The sequence below is a fragment of the Narcine bancroftii genome, chromosome 8 (genome assembly GCF_036971445.1).
Source record: "Narcine bancroftii isolate sNarBan1 chromosome 8, sNarBan1.hap1, whole genome shotgun sequence".
In the NCBI taxonomy this organism is placed as follows: Eukaryota; Metazoa; Chordata; class Chondrichthyes; order Torpediniformes; family Narcinidae; genus Narcine; species Narcine bancroftii.
Genome location: NC_091476.1, coordinates 3,636,576 through 3,655,118, shown reverse-complemented (window position 1 = coordinate 3,655,118; position 18,543 = coordinate 3,636,576). Strand labels below are relative to the sequence as shown.

The 18,543-nt window shown below is 44.2% G+C and overlaps 3 protein-coding genes across 6 annotated transcripts in view; 2 read left to right on the top strand and 1 right to left on the bottom strand.

Moving 5' to 3' along the window:
- upf3b (UPF3B regulator of nonsense mediated mRNA decay) overlaps positions 1–2,392 on the top strand; it is a 32,191-nt gene extending 29,799 nt beyond the window's left edge. For both annotated transcript variants that reach the window (XM_069892637.1, XM_069892638.1), the window contains one exon: positions 701–2,392. In XM_069892637.1, the coding sequence (XP_069748738.1) occupies positions 701–862 (162 nt within the window). In that variant the 3' untranslated portion in view covers positions 863–2,392. The remainder of the gene's footprint in view (positions 1–700) is intronic.
- Positions 2,393–5,925: 3,533 nt separating this feature from the next.
- Positions 5,926–9,716, bottom strand: sowahd (sosondowah ankyrin repeat domain family d). The gene has a single exon (XM_069892645.1). It carries the CDS (start codon positions 8,840–8,842, stop codon positions 7,910–7,912), a length of 933 nt encoding a protein of 310 aa, XP_069748746.1. The 5' UTR covers positions 8,843–9,716; the 3' UTR covers positions 5,926–7,909.
- A 3,826-nt stretch (positions 9,717–13,542) lies between these two features.
- Positions 13,543–18,543, top strand: part of septin6 (septin 6) — a 72,942-nt gene continuing 67,941 nt past the window's right edge. Inside the window, exon 1 of one of the 3 annotated variants that reach the window (XM_069892640.1) lies at positions 13,543–13,697. In XM_069892640.1, the coding sequence (XP_069748741.1) occupies positions 13,668–13,697 (30 nt within the window). In that variant the 5' untranslated portion in view covers positions 13,543–13,667. The remainder of the gene's footprint in view (positions 13,698–18,543) is intronic. The other 2 variants (XM_069892642.1, XM_069892641.1) reach the window with 2 other exon arrangements.

Here is an 18,543-nt window from a genome sequence, read left to right as displayed (position 1 = left end):
TTGAAAGCAGCTCTGGAGTACCAACAACACCCAATTTGCATTCAACAAGCTTTAGCTCTATTTTGCAGAGTGCAGAGTGCAGAGTGCAGAGTGCAGAGTGCAGAGTGCAGAGTGCAGAGTGCAGAGTAGCACTTACCAACTTTCTCAACTCACCAAATTTACCATTTTCTAATATATTTAACTATTATTTTTAGTCTATGTAATTAACTCTGAAGCATTTAATTATTATTAAATTGCTATTATTTAACTGCCCTATCTCACTAAATCAGTCAGCTTTCTGCAGACTTGAAATATCAATTATATTTTGACTGCTTTGTCCAATTGCTGCTTTTCATAGTTGCTAATACACTGCATATATTTTTTCAGGGAACTCCTCTAAATCCATTGCATCCAATTCAGTGAACAAAAAAAATTCAAGTGTTTGGACATACTTTGCTATTAGATCCCAAGGCCATAAGTCGGGAGGAGAATTGGGTCTCATTCAGCCCATTGAGTCTGCTCTGCCATTTGAATCATGGCTGATGTAGTTTTCCTTTCAACCCCATTCTCCTGCTGCCGCCTTTCATTCTGTTGTTTTGCATGGTGAACTACATGGCAAAGAGCTTATAAAATTAATACAAATTATTCATAGAAAAATAATCCACAGGTCAAAACAAAGAAATTGTTAGCAGATCAGTCAATTCTCTTTTCCTGTTTCCAGGATCGACCAACTATGCAGCTGTACCAGCCAGGAGCGCGAAGCCGCAGCCGGTTAGTGGCGTTTTCAAAATCTAGCGAATGTAGCATGAGGTCAGCAGAAGAAAGCGAGGAAAAAAACGAATCCGAGGCTTCTGGAAACATTGAAAAGGCGAGCGAGGAATGAGGAGCGACTGCTCATTCAGAGATTGAGCAATCACAGTATGCCAACCGTATGGGGAAATCCAAAAGTGCCCTTATTGGAGATGAGCTTGGAGAATGAGAACGGTACATTTTGCTGTTGGATAAAATGTTTGAAACTGGTAATTTCCCATTATTGAGAATGGTGGTTTCTTTTGCCATCACAATTGTGACGGGCCACCGATGTGCAAGATAGTTAGAGCTGGAGAGTAACTGGGATGTAAATTAGATGTTGCGCTTACTCGCCCTGCTAGTAACGCTGAAAATGTACTGGCCAACAGCTTTGAGCTAATGTTACCAATGGTAGCCCATTATTTCAGGAAAGGCAAGAGGCAAAGTAAAGAAAGATGTATTCTGTTGGCTATTTCAAAATTACATCGGAAAATCTTAATAACTTACCTGGGGCTGGAAGTTGATATAAATTTAGTTCTGTGTTGCATAAGCGACCAAATTCTTAGTGGCCTTAAAGGTCCATGGTGGAAAGATCAATGAAAAGGCTCAAAGGAGTGAAAGCAAAAAGTTGCCTTTTATACTTGTCATAGGCGCTGTGTTTTTAGGTTTATACCTGTCCAAGCCTAGATCAGGAAAAATACCTGTTGCGGTTTGTAGTTGAACGGACTGTGGGCATCATGAAATACTTCAGTTCTAGGTCTATTTAAGCTACTGTTTCCAGTGATTTTTGCTTCAAAAATCTGTTCATTTCAGCGCCAGTCCAGTGCTTTTGACCCGAATTATTATACTTTCTCAAGAACATGAGAGCATATCTAAAACTAGTTGAAATTTTTGATTAATTAAGCAATGAATATGAATTAGTCATACATAATTGCTCTTTGCGCAATTCCTTTTTATTTCCTGTGCCTTGGGTCGTGCCCTACCTACACTGTTGCAGCCAATAGATGGCACCAGTATCCTGGTAACCAGGAGACTGTGGTATTGGGAAATCTTATTGGGGGGGGTGTGTGTGTGTGTGTGTGTGTGTGTGTGTGTGTGTGTGCTCATTTTAAATCTGGTCCATGAGTTGTAAAAACGGCTGATATAGAGTTACTCTTTTTTTGGGGGGTAGTAGGGGGAATGGAGGAGATATAGGGTTGACAGAGAACAAAGAATAAACCTGTTCAGTAATTAATATTTTAAGATTGCTGATATATTAAGAGTGTAAATTAAGCAAGAATGTATGAGCCTGTTTCTTGATTTCTGATTTGCAACATTGCCATTATTTCAAGTTTACCATCTTATGGACATTGTTCTAACCCTTGCGATTGGAGGAATTAGTGAAATCAGAAATAAGCACTAAACCTGCATCAAATTTTTTTTTGGGGGGGGGGGATACTTTTTTTTTGCTCAAATGTTGAAAAGCTGTACATTCCAAGAACAGAGCTGTTATAATTCCATCAACAGAAAACTGAAACTTGCAATATTAATTCTCAAGGTGATGCATTATTTCCTTTGTTTCTGGGCATTGTTTATATTTTTCAAAGTGTTGAACACTTAAGATCAATAAATACTCATGACAAGGTGTGTACAGTCTTATTTTAAGCAGTTGAATGGCACCTTTTTAACCTGTTTAAAATTCTAGACAAACGTAGAATTTAGCAGTAAATATGCAGCATTTGTATTTTTATTCCTGCAACATATCTTCTAAAGAGTTTTCATTTACACCCTTTGTTCCTATGTCCTTCTAAGTTAGTCCTCTTTCAAGTACATGCAGCCTTAGAAATCTTTTGCAATCTGTTTCTGCTATGCTTTCCTCTTGTAGGCAAAGAAATGATCTCCACCAAGAATTTTGGCCAAATGGTTGTCTTGGTTCCCGACACAGGAGCAGAAATAGGCTATTCAGCTCATCGAATCTGCTCCATCATTTAATTATGAGCTGATCCATTTTCCCACTCAGCTGCACTTCTCGCCATAATCCCAATGAGTTGGCATTTGCCGGGGAAATTGTATCTCCTTCAAAGCACTAATAGATACCAAATGTGCAGTTAAGTCATCAACAACAAAAGTTTACAGTGCAATAACCCTGGACAACAGGACCTAAAATGTCCACGAGAATAGTTTACCAGAAATAAATGGCAAAATAGAAGTCCTTCGAGAGGCAGCTCAGACCTACCAGGTGCAAGGCTTTCGATGTTTAAAAAAAAAAAATGAGATGAGAAATGATCAAATTAGACGGCATCTTTGGCGAGAAGCCACTAATGACCTTTCCTTGGAATGTTGCACTACCTCTGATGAAAAGACGATAACCAAAAACATTTGTGAATCTGTAGAGGTCATCTTCTGCACCTGGTGCTCCCGTTGTGGTCTCCTCTACATCATAGAGTCTGGGAGATGGCTTTGTTGAGCACCTCTGCTCTGTCTGCCGCATTGCGTGGATCTCTCAGTGACCAGCCATTTCAATTTCCTATCCCATTCTCTTGCTGATATGTCTATTTGTGATCTCGTGCACTGCCACCTGCTAATTGGAGGACACCTCATATTCCATTTGGGCACCATCCAACTTCTCTGGTTTCCATTTAAACCCCTCCCCCTTCTTTCACCCAGGTGTGTCTCTCTCTTCCCTTTGCCCTCTGTCTCCTTTACTAAAGCCAAAATCAATTCTCACCTTTCCTTTTATCCTATCTGATTAACACCTTTTATTAGTTGGTCTGGACTCCTCTCCTGCCATTCTCACTCGAGTCTTTATTCTGATGCTTTCCTGCTTTTTGCTTATACCTTATCAGGCCAGAAGCGTCAGTAATGTATCTTTACCTCCTATGGACACTGCAAGACTGGTTGAGTTCCTCTCGCATTTCTGTGCATTTTTAATACAATCAGAGTCTGAAGACTTGTGTGTTTCGAAAACATAAACCTGTTTTGCTCTCTGGATGCTGTCTGATCTACTGAATATTTATGCCATCTTTCCTTTTTGTTCCTCAGCATCCCATGATAAGAAAAATATTTCCACATCTTTATGGATTCAAGAGCTCAGAGTGGGGAGTTGTAATAATGAAACAAACATTGAAATAGTGGCTTTTAAGAAATAAATAGGGAATTTAAAAACAAAACTAGTAAAGGTTACAATGACTGTAAAACAAATATTGTTTAAAACCCCAGCATGTCTTTGGCTTGGCTTCGCGGACGAAGATTTATGGAGGGGGTAAAAAGTCCACGTCAGCTGCAGGCTCGTTTGTGGCTGACAAGTCCGATGCGGGACAGGCAGACACGATTGCAGCGGTTGCCATAATATATGTGCCATAACAATGTTTTGTGCATTGCAGTTGTGGATCTTGAAATCTAAACTGTACTTCTCAAAATGCAAACAATTTTTACTTCCCTCCTGAATGGAGATGAAGGCAGTAAATGATTTGACATGAAAACCTTAACATCAGCTGTAGATTTATGCATTCCTCTGAAGGATTTAAGGTTGTCCACTTGAAACCAGTTGTACTTGGAGGAATACTATTCCATGCAGATTGTGGAGCAGAGCAGCCATGATTCTTAAAATGGTACGTGACCTAGAGGATTGTTTCATAATCCAGAAATGAAATAGTGTCGATTACCTCTATCTTTACTGGTGATCAATGGTCCTCTTGTTATCTTTTTCACACCTGTATTTGTCAGGTATTTTCTAATGGATATTGTATTTTTCAACCTTTGATCAAGAATTGTTTCATTGTTCCCTGACTCACACTCACTGGGATAATATCCAAGGTGAGGGAGTTTAGTTTTGTGGAGAGATTGGATTTTTTCTTGGGCAGGAGATGATCAAATAATATTCAAAATGGGGAGTTTTTGATCAAAGCAAACAGGAGAAACTACTTTGTCATTAATTGGTCAGTAGATGTCATCAATTTAAAACATTTGAAATAAAAAAACAAAGATGAAATGAGGAGACACCTTGAGAGAGAATTCTTGTAGGGAGATCTTTCCTCCCAGGTGAAAATTGAAAATAGGAGCAGATGCAGAGTTTGACCAAACGAGTCAGAGTTTGCTAAATCACTGAAGGATCAACTCCACTTTCTGTAGGTTCCATTTTCGTCCAGCAATACTACATATAGAATGCAGAGAGTCGCCACTTTGTCCAGCACCCCTCACAGAAACCTACAGCATGTGGTGTTCCTGGATGGCTTCCCCTCCAAGTACTGACCAAGCCTGTTCTTATCTGTTTCTTGAAATGTTTGATTATCAGTACATCCTCAGGCATGATCTCAAAGCTGTGTATCATACAAGAGTCCTTGCTTTTATACTCATTCCTTTACAACATATTTGTTGAATCTGCTTGCTAACTGTTTCAATTCTGCCATCACTTTTATTTAAAATAATATTCAGTTTTCTTTGAACCAAAGTGAATAACTTTGTATTATATTCCATCTGCTGGGTTCATGCTCACATTAGTTTTCTATTTGTTTTCCTTGCAACTGAATTTACAGCCCTGTGTTGGTATATTGTCAGAAATATTTGGGGTGAGGCCCTAGCACCAATCCCTATGGCACCGTTGCATTGTGCCAATCTGAAAATGGCCACTGGAAACTGGGGTGGTTGTAGGTACAGGGAAAAGCCCAGGAAAAGGGTTAACTGGAAAGCTTTTCAAAGGAGTTAGCAAAGATCCAAAGAGCCCAATAACTTCCTGTAGTATGATTATAGGCCATTGAAAGTATTTGCATGAGAAAGGCCATTCAGAAATAAATTTTACTCTTCCCCTTTTCTCACTTACTAAAATTGTGCTCAGTTAGGTCTCCATAATCTATTTGGATTCTGTTTCTGTGGGGGAAGAAAAAAAGTAATATGAACAGAAGTAAGCTGTTCAGTGCCCAAACCTCCTTCACTGTTAATAAGATCATGTCTGATTTTCCTGTACAGCCATCTAGTTTTCTCTACTGGAAACTTTTTTGTTGTATGGTACCAATGGTTAAGCTTCCACTGCTCTCATTTTGAGAATTCCAAAGAAATAGGTGTATTTTAATTTCCAAGGTGCTTACCCTGTTACTTTGAGACTGTGATCCCAAACTCTGGTTGCCTCATCTTGGAGAAAGCATCCTCCCACCTTCCATCCACTCCACCAAGACCTCACTTATTTCATTCTTCTGTAGAAGAGTGGCTGAGGTATCTCTTCATGTCTGACTGACCAACCTGGGGACAAGTCCACTCATATTCCCACAATCGGAAAACTGGTTAGTTCTGGTCCCTGAAGCAAATTGTTAAAATAGATGGTGAATGGTTGGGGCAAATCAATGACACTTTTATGGTCCACTGTTTAAGTTTATGAATAAAATGTAAGCACTAGTAAAGTGGTGATTGACAATGTCTAAATCCAGTGAAGTAGCAAACCTTGTGCTCATCTGATCCCAGTTTAGATCATTGAACGAAAGGTTTTACACACCAATGTCGAAAAGGCTAAAAGGATTAAGATTTTTTGTTACGGGACCCTTTGACCAGTACATGTAATTCAAGAACGTTGGATGTTAATTCATTGTATCCCACAATCTCATGTAGAAGGATAATGACACAGTAACAACTCCACATACACATTTCCCAAATCACACCAAATCTTCAAGAATGTGGCTCACCAGCACATTCCTAAGTACAGCTAGGATTTACAGGGAATGCTGGTTTGTTAAGGAAACCCACATCCTGAATAAAGTATTTACAAAGCAGAACTTTTGGAACTGCTATATTCAGTTTAACCCTTTGGACTATGTCCCAGTTTTCAGGGAGTACCTACAAGTGCATTTCCCTGTTTTCCATGACTGGTTTTGTACCCAACCATCAGTTGGTTTGTTCTGGTGTTCATATTTTAGTTTACCCATGCACCCAGTCAGGAGTATATGTCTGGAGTCCAAATAGTTTAAACCATCGCATACTGCGATACACAATACCTGCAATTTAAATAGCTTTGTTTTTAAAGTGTGAGAGACAGAGAGCTGCAAGGTATTTTTACACCCTACTTGGAATTTTTGTTGAAAGTTTGAAGGCTTGGAATTTTTGTTGAAAGTTTGAAGTGCAGAACATTTTTTCCTATTTAAGTTCATGGTGAAGAATGCAGTAGAGTGACCTCTTCATTTCTAGAAACAAGGACAACATGCAATTCACAAACCCATCTTACAGCAAACAAAACCTCAAGCACGTGAACAAATCCCTTGTTTGATTAAAGTTAAACCAGGTGTTTCTACATCACCAGCTTCCTGCATCCTCACAGACCAGAGGCCTAGTACTAAATTGTAAGAATGAAACACATTACTGGATGGTACCTATCCTAGGGTGATCTGGAGGGCCCTGGTCAAAATTCAGAGCAGGCTGCAGTGGGACATGAAGCCAGAAAAGGTGGAGGATTGCTTCTGGCTGTGATACACAAATGTTTCTCAATGTAGTTCACATTTAGAAAAGCTGGAAAACTGCGAAATAGAACAATGTTGTCTTATTTCAAATGCACCAACAAGATTACAATTTGCCCTAAACATTTCAATTCATTTTCTAGTCCGATTAATATTTCAAATCAATACAGATAGTCCAGGTGGTTTTTACACTATACATTTTGAAAAACAAATAAAGATTCGGGATGCAAGTGTTTTAACAGTGATTTTTAAAAACATACTGCAAATAGTCGACATTAAATAATCGCTCTGATCTATTCGGCAACGCCAACTTGTGCCACCATTACACAAGAAACCAGTCATTTCCCCTCCTTTGCCAGTTTCACGCTAGAAAGAGTAAAGGTCTTGCAGTTCACCCCAGTGCAGCAGGTTACACCGGGTGCTGGATGTACAGTGGAACCAGAGTTTCGAGGTTCTCTCCTCTCAAACCAGTTCCTTCCCGGGAGGTGCGAGTGGGACGTCCCACTGTGCAAAGTTGCTCAAAGTTCAACGCGTCTCCGAATGTGTTGACCGTTTTAAAAAAGAGAAGAATGAAACATCCACATCTCGAGGGCAAATCGTCGTTCCTTTCGACACAATTTGGAAACGCTGATCGCAAGTCAAATTTGGGCAACTGTTGGTGCCGCGATTCCCCCAACAATGACCGCAATTCCACGAGTGCCAAGTCCGAGGGGACGTGCCCGGTGCTATGGAAGCTCCATGCGTTCTCCGTCAATGTTGAGCCGTGTTTTCTTCCAACGCCCAAGGGCTGGTTGGAGGAATCTCGGGATGGACGAGATTCTAGGGAAGATGGACTTCTTCGGCGGACCGTCCCCTTGACCTCCCGCGTCCCGGGACACGGGTGGGACGGCGGGCAGCTCCTCTTCTGCCCCGAGGAGTTGGCGGAGTTTGCCGGGCATCGCGCTGCCCAGATACTGCCAGGCTTTCCTGCCGCTGTAATCGCGGGCGTCCACGTCGGCGTTGTAGGCTCCGACCAGCAGCTTGATGACCATCTGATGGCCCTGCATGGCTGCCAGGTGCAGGGGCGTGTAGCCCCCTCCGCTCGCCCGGCAGTTCAGCTCCAGCTGCAAGCCGCGACCTCTCGCCAGGCGCCCCAGCTGCATCAGCGCCGTGTCGTGGCCCTGCTTGGCGAACCAGTGCGCCGCCGTCAGTCCACTCACCGGGTCTTTCCTGTTCAGCAGCCCAGGCTCGGAGTCCAGCAGAGCCGCCATCCGCCCCAGGTCGCCCCCGGCCGCCGCCAACGTCCACTCGTGTTCCGCGAGCCCCTCGCTCACCAACTCGGGGGCTGGCCGCTCCGCCGCCAATTTCCTGCTCTGCTGCGCCCCAATCCTTGCGCCCGAGTCCCGCCGCTGGGGAGACGCATCTCGGACGGAGAACTTTCCCGGACCCCCGGCCACCGCATTTGGTCCGACCAAACCATCCCCCGACTGTAAGAAGCGACCCAGGAGGTGGGACAGGCGGTTCACATCTTCCAGCACCTGGTCGTAGGTGGGCGAGACCACCCCGTCGCAACCCGGGGCCGCCGGCGCGTCCGCCTCCCCGGCCGCCTGCACTTTCAGGCCGGGAGCGGTCGGCACCAGGAACCGGCCGTGGGTCATGTCACCGATCCTATCCCGCATCCCGAGTTCGCCAAGTCCAGAGTCCGAAGTGGGCGATGGTTGAGCTGGGCTTCACCCACCTCCTCGCCGCCGCGCCCTCGGCCAAACCTCCTGCCGCCCCGAGCCGTTACCAAGGGAGACCTTGTTCAGGTCGCGATCCTTGTCCACCGCCGTCCCCTTTATGTCAGCAGCGCGGATTGAAATCGGCCTTCACGGGGCAATTCTGTGCCGAGACAGAGTGAAACGAGGAAGTCTGCAGACGCTGGGATTGCAGCTGGAAGCTCTTGCTGGGAGCTCGTCTGTCACCAGGATCCCCGCAGAAATGATACTTCACCCACCCAGTGCCCAGACCAGGAAGCACTTCTCAAATCAACCCTCCGTGTCACCGCCAGTAAACTTGCCTCTTGAACTAAAAGCAATAAAACACCAACCATTCGGAAGCGGAGGGGTCGAAAGGCCGTGATTTCAATAAAGAAGCGATTATTTCTGTCGTGTGAGTCGTCCAACTGCAGAGTACGCAGAAGGAATGTTTAAAGCGAACACAGCCCATTTAACAGTGATTTCAGCAAGAAATATTCAAAAGTTCGATGCAAAACAAATTCTCCAGCAACTTTGAATTAAAAAGTGAGATTAGAGAAATGAACGTTTCTTCTGTTCTCTTTAGTCGATGGAAAACCTTGGAATATTTTTACCGTCCTCTCCTCTCTCTGCTAAAGGAGTCAGCACTGGATGTTACCGATATTCCCAACCATTCCTGCTCGAATATGCTTTTCATCCGATTCATTCATTGTCAGGATGAGGCCAAACGTAAACTTGAGGACGAATCATCATAATCCTCCTGAACGGCATGAACATCAGCGACCTCCACCTCTGGTTCCACTGTTCACATCTCTTTACTTGCCCCTGTTCTAATTTACCCTCACCACCTCCCAATGCGCTCTCGCTCTCTCTCTCACCTATTTTGCAATACCTTATCAGCTTTTGGCCCTTCCCCAGCTCCTCCTCCCCCTTTCATATATGAAATATCAACCCCCTTTTCAAGTTTACCATCATTTGATTTTGCTTTAGTCTTAATAAGGATCCCAACTGCCGAAGAAACTTGCCCCATTGTGGTTTTCAAAATGATAACCTCTTCTTCTTTTTGTTTCCCTAATTTCAGGTGAAACACTCTAGCCAGCTATTTCATCTTGTGTGGACCACAAGGGTTTTCAACAGGCTGAACTCAGAATCCATCCTCAAAATGGGGTTTCAACAAGCTGCAAGCTTGCCATGACTGTGGAAACCAGTCCTCTCTCTCACTGAGAAAGCCTGTTTGGTCCTCCCCCACCCCCCCCCCCCCCCCCTCTCTCTCTGCTTGCAAAACCACATGGCCTTCTTAGAACAGTAAACTGCAACCAGATAGATAGTGGCACTGGAGCCAATCTCTGAGTCCATTCATCCGTTGCTTTAAAAACAATAAACCATTTACATCTGCCTTTGAAATTCCTTAGCAAAGCAGACTCCTTGTTTTATTAACTTTACAATGGCTCTTGGTGCCTTTCTATCTCCTTCAATTTATCTCCTTCAAAAACATATCTATATACAATATAAAATATAAGATAATCCATCACAAGACCAACTCATTGAGTCAGAGGAATACAGAATGGAAACATGCCCTTTAACACACTGAATCAATGCTATATTTAGGTTATCTTAGCCATCCCCATTTTATTCTCACTGCATTCCCTTCACACACACTCTTTTCCTTCTCCAAAGATTCTGCCAGGCATTTATGCACCAAGGACAATTTATTGAGCTCAATTAACCTCCCAACCAACATGTCTTCGGGATATGGGAGGAAATCAGAGAACCCAAACAATCACAGGGCAAATGTCCAAACTCCATGCCAATCGATTGGACCCAGGTCACTGGAACTAAGAGACACTGCTCCATTAATGAGAATCTTGTTCCATCTGCTTCCAGCTGACCAAACAATGCCATCTCTTCCATACTGACAAACATTGAATTCCCTTGATAGAGATACTATAGTTTCTCCAAAAATATCAAAGTTACTTCAGATTGGCCCAATCTATTTAATAATTTCACAACTTCTTAATCAAGGGAATCAACTTTACTCCTCATATTTCCAAAGCAAGTATATCTTTCCTTAAACCTCATTCGTAAACCCTCACAAATCACAGACCCAATACCTGGTTCCCTCAAGCCAGTCTCCAGCAGCCCACAGCCTGGTGTGAATCCTTTGACTGCCCATCTAACAGGTAAATAAGTATTTAATATTTAAATGATTTATTAATACTTAAACAATAAGTATAAATTAAATTAGCATGATGGGAAAATAATATATTAAAAATAGATCAATATATATGGTTGGAGTTGGCGCAAAACTATTGTGAGAATGATGCAGACAGATATTTTTGGTGGTCCTGGATAAGTGTTATGTTAAGGGTAGTACAGGGAGGTTCAAGAGCCTGATAAAAAGTTTTCGAATACAAAGTGACAGGTTTCTAACTACTGTACCTTCTGCCTGAAAGTAGGAGCAAGAAGAGAGCATGATCAGGGTGATGAAGATCTTTCATGATGTTGGCTGTCTTCTTAAGCAGTGCCTCACAAATCTTTCTTCAGTGGATGAGAGGTCGATGACTGTGTGATTGGCAAAGCAGGCTTGAGAGGGCAGGTGACCAATGCATGCTCTTATTTTCATGTGTTCTTGTGTGTAGAGTATATTTAATAGACTTTGAACTCAGATGGTGGGATTAGTGCAGAAAATGTCCCTGAGGCAAAAGGTCAGTCATATTCATACTGACTGTGAGGAGATGAATGGCCTATTCCTCCTCCATTGCTATGATGATTTGATTATAGCTGGTGTTCTTTTTTCCCCAAACTATGCTCTGTCTATACTATACACAGTTAGGACATTGCACTCTCCGTTCAGCAATTCAACACATTCCCTTCCAGGGTGTAATTGTCACCGATCCAACTTGGCCTGAAGGAGATGTATGTAAGGACAGAAAGCTATGGTTTAAACTCATTAAATGGTGATCTATACAGAAAAATTAACTGCAGGCAGTGCCTTCAGTATCCACGTCCTCTGATTACAAACAAAATAAAATGCCCAGTTACTACCAATTGCTTTTTAAATGGTATTACCAGGAGGAGGAAACTTTATTTACAACAATCTGAATGACATGCACTTAGGTCTAGCTCGTGTTAGTATATGACTTCCACCCTGCTGACCAGCAAGATGGACAGGTCCTCAACTTTACTTCCTGTCCACTTATGACGAAGTAGCCATGTTGGTCTCCATCGTTGTTGGGGATGAGTCAGAATATAGATGGGGTTGAGAAACTTGCTGAGTTGTGCCAAAACACCACTCTTGCTCTCAACGTCACCAAGACCAAGGGCCCGACTGTGCATTTTAGGAAGGAGAAGCTGAGGCCACCACACCCCCGTTCAGATTGGATGGGACGGAAATGGAGAGAGTGAGGACCTTCAAGTTGAGAACCTTCAAGTTGCTGGGTGTCCATATTTCAGAAGACCTCTCCGGAAGCCAGTCCATTGAGGCAACTGTAAAGAAGGCACACCAACACCAACTTTCTGTTGGGGGAGGGTTTTTTTCATCAAACTTCGACAGGTGCAGTGTGGAAGGTAAACTGACTGGTTGCATCACAGCCTGGTTTGTGAACTCAACTGGCCAGGAATGCAGAGGTTTCCAGAAGGTAACAAAATAGCCAGGTCCATCACAGGTTCCAACCTCCTATCGGTTAAATGCATCAGGAAGGCAGCCAACGACATAGAGGACCCCCATCAACATGGCCACAACCTCTTCTCACTGTGACCATCGGGCAGGACAAGAACCGTTTCCTTCCCACAGCGAGTAGGCTTGTGGCAGTAATCGGGGACGCCTCTCTGCACTCTTCCCGTCACTCCTTTTTGTTGTGAATATTTATGATCTGTTTTCTTTGTGTCTTTGATGTTTTCTAATTTCTAACCGTTTCTGTTTTGCTCAGCACTCACTCAGCTGCAGCAAGGATGTGGGTGCAGGGAATAGTGTGGTCATGGTTGTCCGGTTTAATCAGTCTTTCATTATCTGATGAGTTAATTATTCTTGTCATGCACTCACGTTGAGGACACGGGTCGGGGAAACTTTACAGTTATTTTGATGGAACCCTGTAGAAATTAAAATCTTCCACTTAGAGAAAAGACCCCGCGAGTCCGGTTAGTGTAGCCGTGGAAGTGTGACTCACAGTAGGAGGCACCACCTTTTCCAATTTTACCTCGATGCAGACAATTAAAGGTCCCCCCTATGGATGGACTGCGGGAGGTCGCTGCTTTCTTGACGCCGTTATTTCAGCGGGGTGGGGAGGAGCTGGAACGACGCACCCACAATAGGGCAAGAAATCCCCCGGTTTCCGCACCTGCTGAGATTTGTGACAAGTTGAGGGAAGGGGTGGAGAACTGAACAATTTACTAATGCAGCAAAATAAAGTTGCGGGATTGTTGTTTCTGGACCGGTGCCGTTAAACAGGAATAATATTCGAGTTCCAGAAAAGGATACTTTAGGTTTCCGCTCGACCGTGGAACCGAGTAAAATAGCAAGCGGGTTGGCCGCTCTCGCTCCTGATGGTTTGACTGCAAGGGCCTCAGCCGTCAGTTCGCAAACTGGGTTGTTCCAGTCAGGAGGTGGGTTCATGGTGGGCAGACGAGGAAAGAATAGGCGGCGAGAAGGTCATCTGTGAGAGAGGTTGCGAGGAGGCGCTTCGGCCACCCCTCCAGCTGTGCGGTGGTAGCGCCCACCCTGTATCCATCCAGCAGCTGTGTTCGGAGGGGAGTCAGTGACGGATCGACCATGGCGGCGACGGAGGTGGCTCGGCAGTCGGTGAGCGAGCGTGCACTGGGTTTCACCCGCACCGGAGCGCTGCCGGCCCCGGGGCGAACGGCCGCTTTGGCGGGGGGGAGGGGTAGTCTGCCCCCGGGTCGCTGGTGCTCAGCTCAGCTCAGCCCAGCCCCAAGCTATTGTTCACGGAGCCAAGATGTGGGCGCTGGGCGTCGGCTGCTGGCCTCGGGGGCCGGTGGCATGAACGCGGGGGAAATGAGGAGTGGGAGCAACTGATGCGCCCTGGCGAGGAGCGTCCCACAGCGTGGCCGCCTCGGAAATTCCGCTCGGTTGGCTCTCTCGGAAAGAGGTCGCGTTCCTTGCACTTGGTCGGTGGAGTGGGGTCCGCGATCACCGGCTCCGCTCCAGGCGCCCACCTGCGCCTCGCCCTTCCCCTCAGCAATGCTTTGGAATTGCGAGAGCTGGAGGGAGCCGGTTTCCTTTTGTGTTCCCCTCCGTGTTCAAGGGGGAAGTGATCGTTTCCCCGTTGCCTTCGTGAGCGCAGCGAGGGGTTTGAGTTGATCCAACTGAGGTGGGCACTTGAGTGGCAGAGTGCGTTCCACGCCAGATCACGGGTGACCGCATTCACAGGGGCAGCGACGCGTCCTCAAGATCTTGTGGGAAATGTTCTGGAAGCCCGTGAAGTTGTAATGGAGATGAGTGTGATGGAGCTGGTTTTTTCAGCGGTTTCCTAAAGGTTCTCCAGTGAAGGTTGAAGGGAAACTCAGCAGGTCGGGCAGCGTCCAGGGGTAGAAACAGGCAGTGTTCCGGGATCTCCTTGTTCGCTCCAGATTTCAGCACCTGCACTTTGTTTCTCTATTAAAAGGGGATGTGGCATTTCCCCCTCACTTGGTAGCATTTAAAAAAAGTTCTGATCACGATAAAATGGACAGGTTTTGAATGGATTCGCTTTCCAATTCAAACACAGGCATTCGCATCTCTTGGTTTCGGGGCTTTGCTGTCGACGGTTTTACCTCTGCGCTGTCTGGCATATTTCAATGTTGCGGTCAACTTGTCTCAGTGCTTTGCGACAGGAAGGCCTTGTGAACTCCGCTTGTGTTTCTCTGCTGTGGAAAATGTATTTTCTGATCTATGAACATATTAAGAGTCCACAGATGGGGGGCCGGAGGTCGTCTGAGGAAGGGCCACAAACGTGGTTTTGAGCTGTTGATGTGCTCAAGATGAACATGTTGATCAGAAATTCAATTTTTGAGTCAGGTTGTCTAGCAGGGAAGAGGGTCCTTCAGTCCCTCACCCATACTGACCAACTCAAACTTTCTTATCCATGTCACTTGTAAATGTCATGGTATCTGCCTTAACCCCTTTCTGTTCCACATCCCCTTGATGTGTGAACGTCTCCCAGGTCCCTTTGAAATCGTTCTCCTCTCACCTTCAATTTACACCCTCGAGTTTGGATTCCTACCCTATGGGAAGGATAGATTGCCAATGTGTATGACACTGTGGACAGCATTACTGCCAATCGATTGGACCCCCCTCAGTCCATGGTGCTTGACGTTCTATGCCCCTCATTGGCTCACCTATCACCCACTGACCCTCTTTGTTTAATACTGCCTGCTGTCTCCTCTATTTTCCTAGTCCTGAGTGTGTTTTTCAAGCTTTGTAATGGTAATTCAGGATACTCACCCTTCAACACAGAATGCTGGATTGTGATTTACAGACATGGATTTGAAACCTAGTCTCATAGCTGGGAATTTAATAGCTGGAATAAAGCAGTAACTGTGACATTGAACCTGCAAAGTTGTCATTTTAAAAACTCCTTGTGAATATAGGACATTCGTCGTTTGCTAATTACCCTGTGAAGTGTTCTGCCTTTATTACCCGGATTGGTCTCTGTGACTTCAGACCCACAGCAGTCTTACTTTTAGCCAAACTGAAATACCCTTGCCAACTGCTCTTAAGGTTTAATTAATGCTCGAAGCTTGTGTCCCAAATCCCATGAATGAATTAAAAAGAAATCAGTCTGCTGGAGGAACTCAGCGAGTCGAGCGGATCAGTGGGAGAGAAAGGATGGTCGACATTTTTGGCCAGAATCCATCTTGATGAAGGGTCTGCCCAGAAAGGTCGACCATTCGTTTTCTTCCCACTGATCCACTTGACCCACTGAGTTCCTCCAGCAGATTGATTTTATTTTTGCTTCATCAGCTCCACTCTCTTGTGTCCCCTTGAATAATTAACTCATCAGATAATGAAAGACTGATTAAACCGGACAACCAAGATTTTGCTTTCTGAACACATTTGGGTGTATTTTATGGATTTTGGGCTGCTGGTCATGAAAATCACCGTAACATTTTCCCACCATGCACCACTTTTGAGATATAACTTATTGTTGTGATTTTCTGTCATATTTTAAGTCTACTTCCAGCAGACAAAAGCGTGAAATGCAATGTGTCATTGAAAATTCATTTTCTGCATTCGCACTTGGACGTCTTCCCTGCTGATCTTGGTGTGGTCAATGAAGAACATGGTGAAATATTTCACCGGGACATTGTGACCATGGAAAACCGGTATCAGGCCAACTGGAATCCATCAATGCTGGCCAACTGTTGTTGGACACTGACATGAAAGGCATCAGATGCTGAGTACAAACAAAAGTCAGTGGCAATGCATTTTTTGGTCAGTTGAACTAATGCAACGTGTCAGGATCATGATGCTATTAAACATGCTGAATTCCGTAAAAGTTAAATTGGGTGGCGTGGTGGGTGTAGCTGTTAGTGTAACGCCTTTACAGCACCAGCAATTAGGACCGGGGTTCGAATCCCATGCTGTCTCCAAGGAGTTGTATCTGCGTGAGTTTTCTCCAGGTTCGCCAGTTTCCTCCCACTGTTCAAAGCGTAGCAGAGGTCCAGGTTAATTGGGGGTAAATTGACGGCACAGACTTGTGGGCCAAAATGGCCTGTTACTGAGCTGTATGTCTAAATTAATAAAAAAAGGTTTCTCCAACTTCCAATGTGATACAGCAAATCTGAAATGATCTTTATGTTCAGAATGACATTGCGTATCACAATCCCCAATTTTTTTCAGGAATCAAACCTTTGGAAAAAATTTGTTGTCCTGAGTAATTAACTCATCCAATAATGATTGGCTGATTATTTTGCCCAAGACAGAATGGTGCATTTAATGGTGATGATCTTGCAGCATTGTTGATCCCCTGAATGACTGGCAGTGAGGTAGTGATGAATTAGGCAGCAAGTTATTACATTGCTTCCTCTCAGTGAAGAACGAGAGGAGATGGAGGGAAGTGAGTATTGAGATCAGAACGTTGACTGGGGGGATTGGTGCTGAGCTTGGTGCCTTACAGGCTGTAAGCATTAGTGATGGTGGAAATGCTTATCAGACTTCATTAGCGTCAAGCTATAGGAAGCAATGGTATGAAATGCCAGCAAAAATATCACCTGACCCAGTGGCTAAGGTTCAAAAGAGCACTTCTCATTACATCAATCGTGATTTTATTCTTGTATCTGATCACTTATTAATGTCTCTTCATCCTGGAGAATTTGTTAACCCAATGGCAATGTGGGTGAGATATGGATCACTTTGCAGCAGAAGTCTGTACTCAGCACTCAGAGAAAATTGCCACGTTCTTTTCATATAGTTGCCACAGGAAGTGATGATCCGCAAATGCCAAGCCCTTGAATTTGTTTGAACTTTCAAAGATATACCATAGAACTGTAGACGTAACAGCTCAGAAAACTGGCCCTTCTAGTCCTTGCCAAACTATCATTCTGCCTCGTCTCACTGACCTGCACCCAGTCCATAGCCCTCCACGCCCCTCCCATCCACGTACCTGTCCAAATTTTTCTTGTATTAAAATTGAGCCTGGATTCACCACTTCAGCTTGTTCCATGCTCCCACTACTCTCTGTGTGAAGAAGTTCCCCCTAAACATTTCCCCTTTCACCCTTAACCTACGTCCCCTGGTTTGTATCTCACCTACCCTCAGTGGAAAAAAACCTGTTTGCATTTACCCTCTCTATGCCCATAATTTTAAATACCTCGATCAAATCTCCCCTCATTCTTCTACACTCCAGGTAATAAAGTCATAATCTGTTTAACCTTTCCCTGTCACTCAGTTCCTGAAGTCCTGGCAACACCCGAGTAAATCTTCTGTGCACTCGTTCAATCAAGATATGTTGTAATCTAACAAGTTTCTTGATATTTACACTTGGATTGCGAGCATGAATGAATGTGGTATTGATCTTTTATTTTGGGCTGTCAATTTTCCAATGTGACCATTAATCCTTTAACTTTTGTTGTTTTACTTTGCATTGTATGGCAGGGGAAACAGGGTGGTAGTGTCATCAGCTCATGCTGCAGTTCATATGGAAGGCACTCTCTCAATGTAAAACTTAAATGGCGATTTTGGTTTATCGTTTACAGTTTTGTGATTTATTCCCAGCATGACAATTCGACGGTCATTGCCCCACAGTTTGGTTTCTAATCAGGTGAATGTCTAAATGCCAAAGGTGGTTTGGATGAAGATGATATTGGAAATGCAGCTGTCGGCAGTGGCCCAACTGTTTGTTTCCACACTCTTGGGATAATGGAATAAAACAATGTTGTCCTCATTGCTGCCTCTTGCCTCCTAAATAATTTATTGGGAGGTTGGGAAATGTTTAGGGGAAGCTAATACTGAAGGGGCAAGGAACTCCATGTTGACAGCTGCTGTATTAACTTTCCCCATTCTTGCAGGCTGTGCCATAAATGAGCAACTTTGGAGAAGGGCAAGGCAAGGAGTATTTTAAAGCAAATTTTTTTTTTAATGGCTGACTGGTCACCTTTCTGATATTGCATATTTTTTATCTGGTTAATAAATATCATTAATGTGAGCA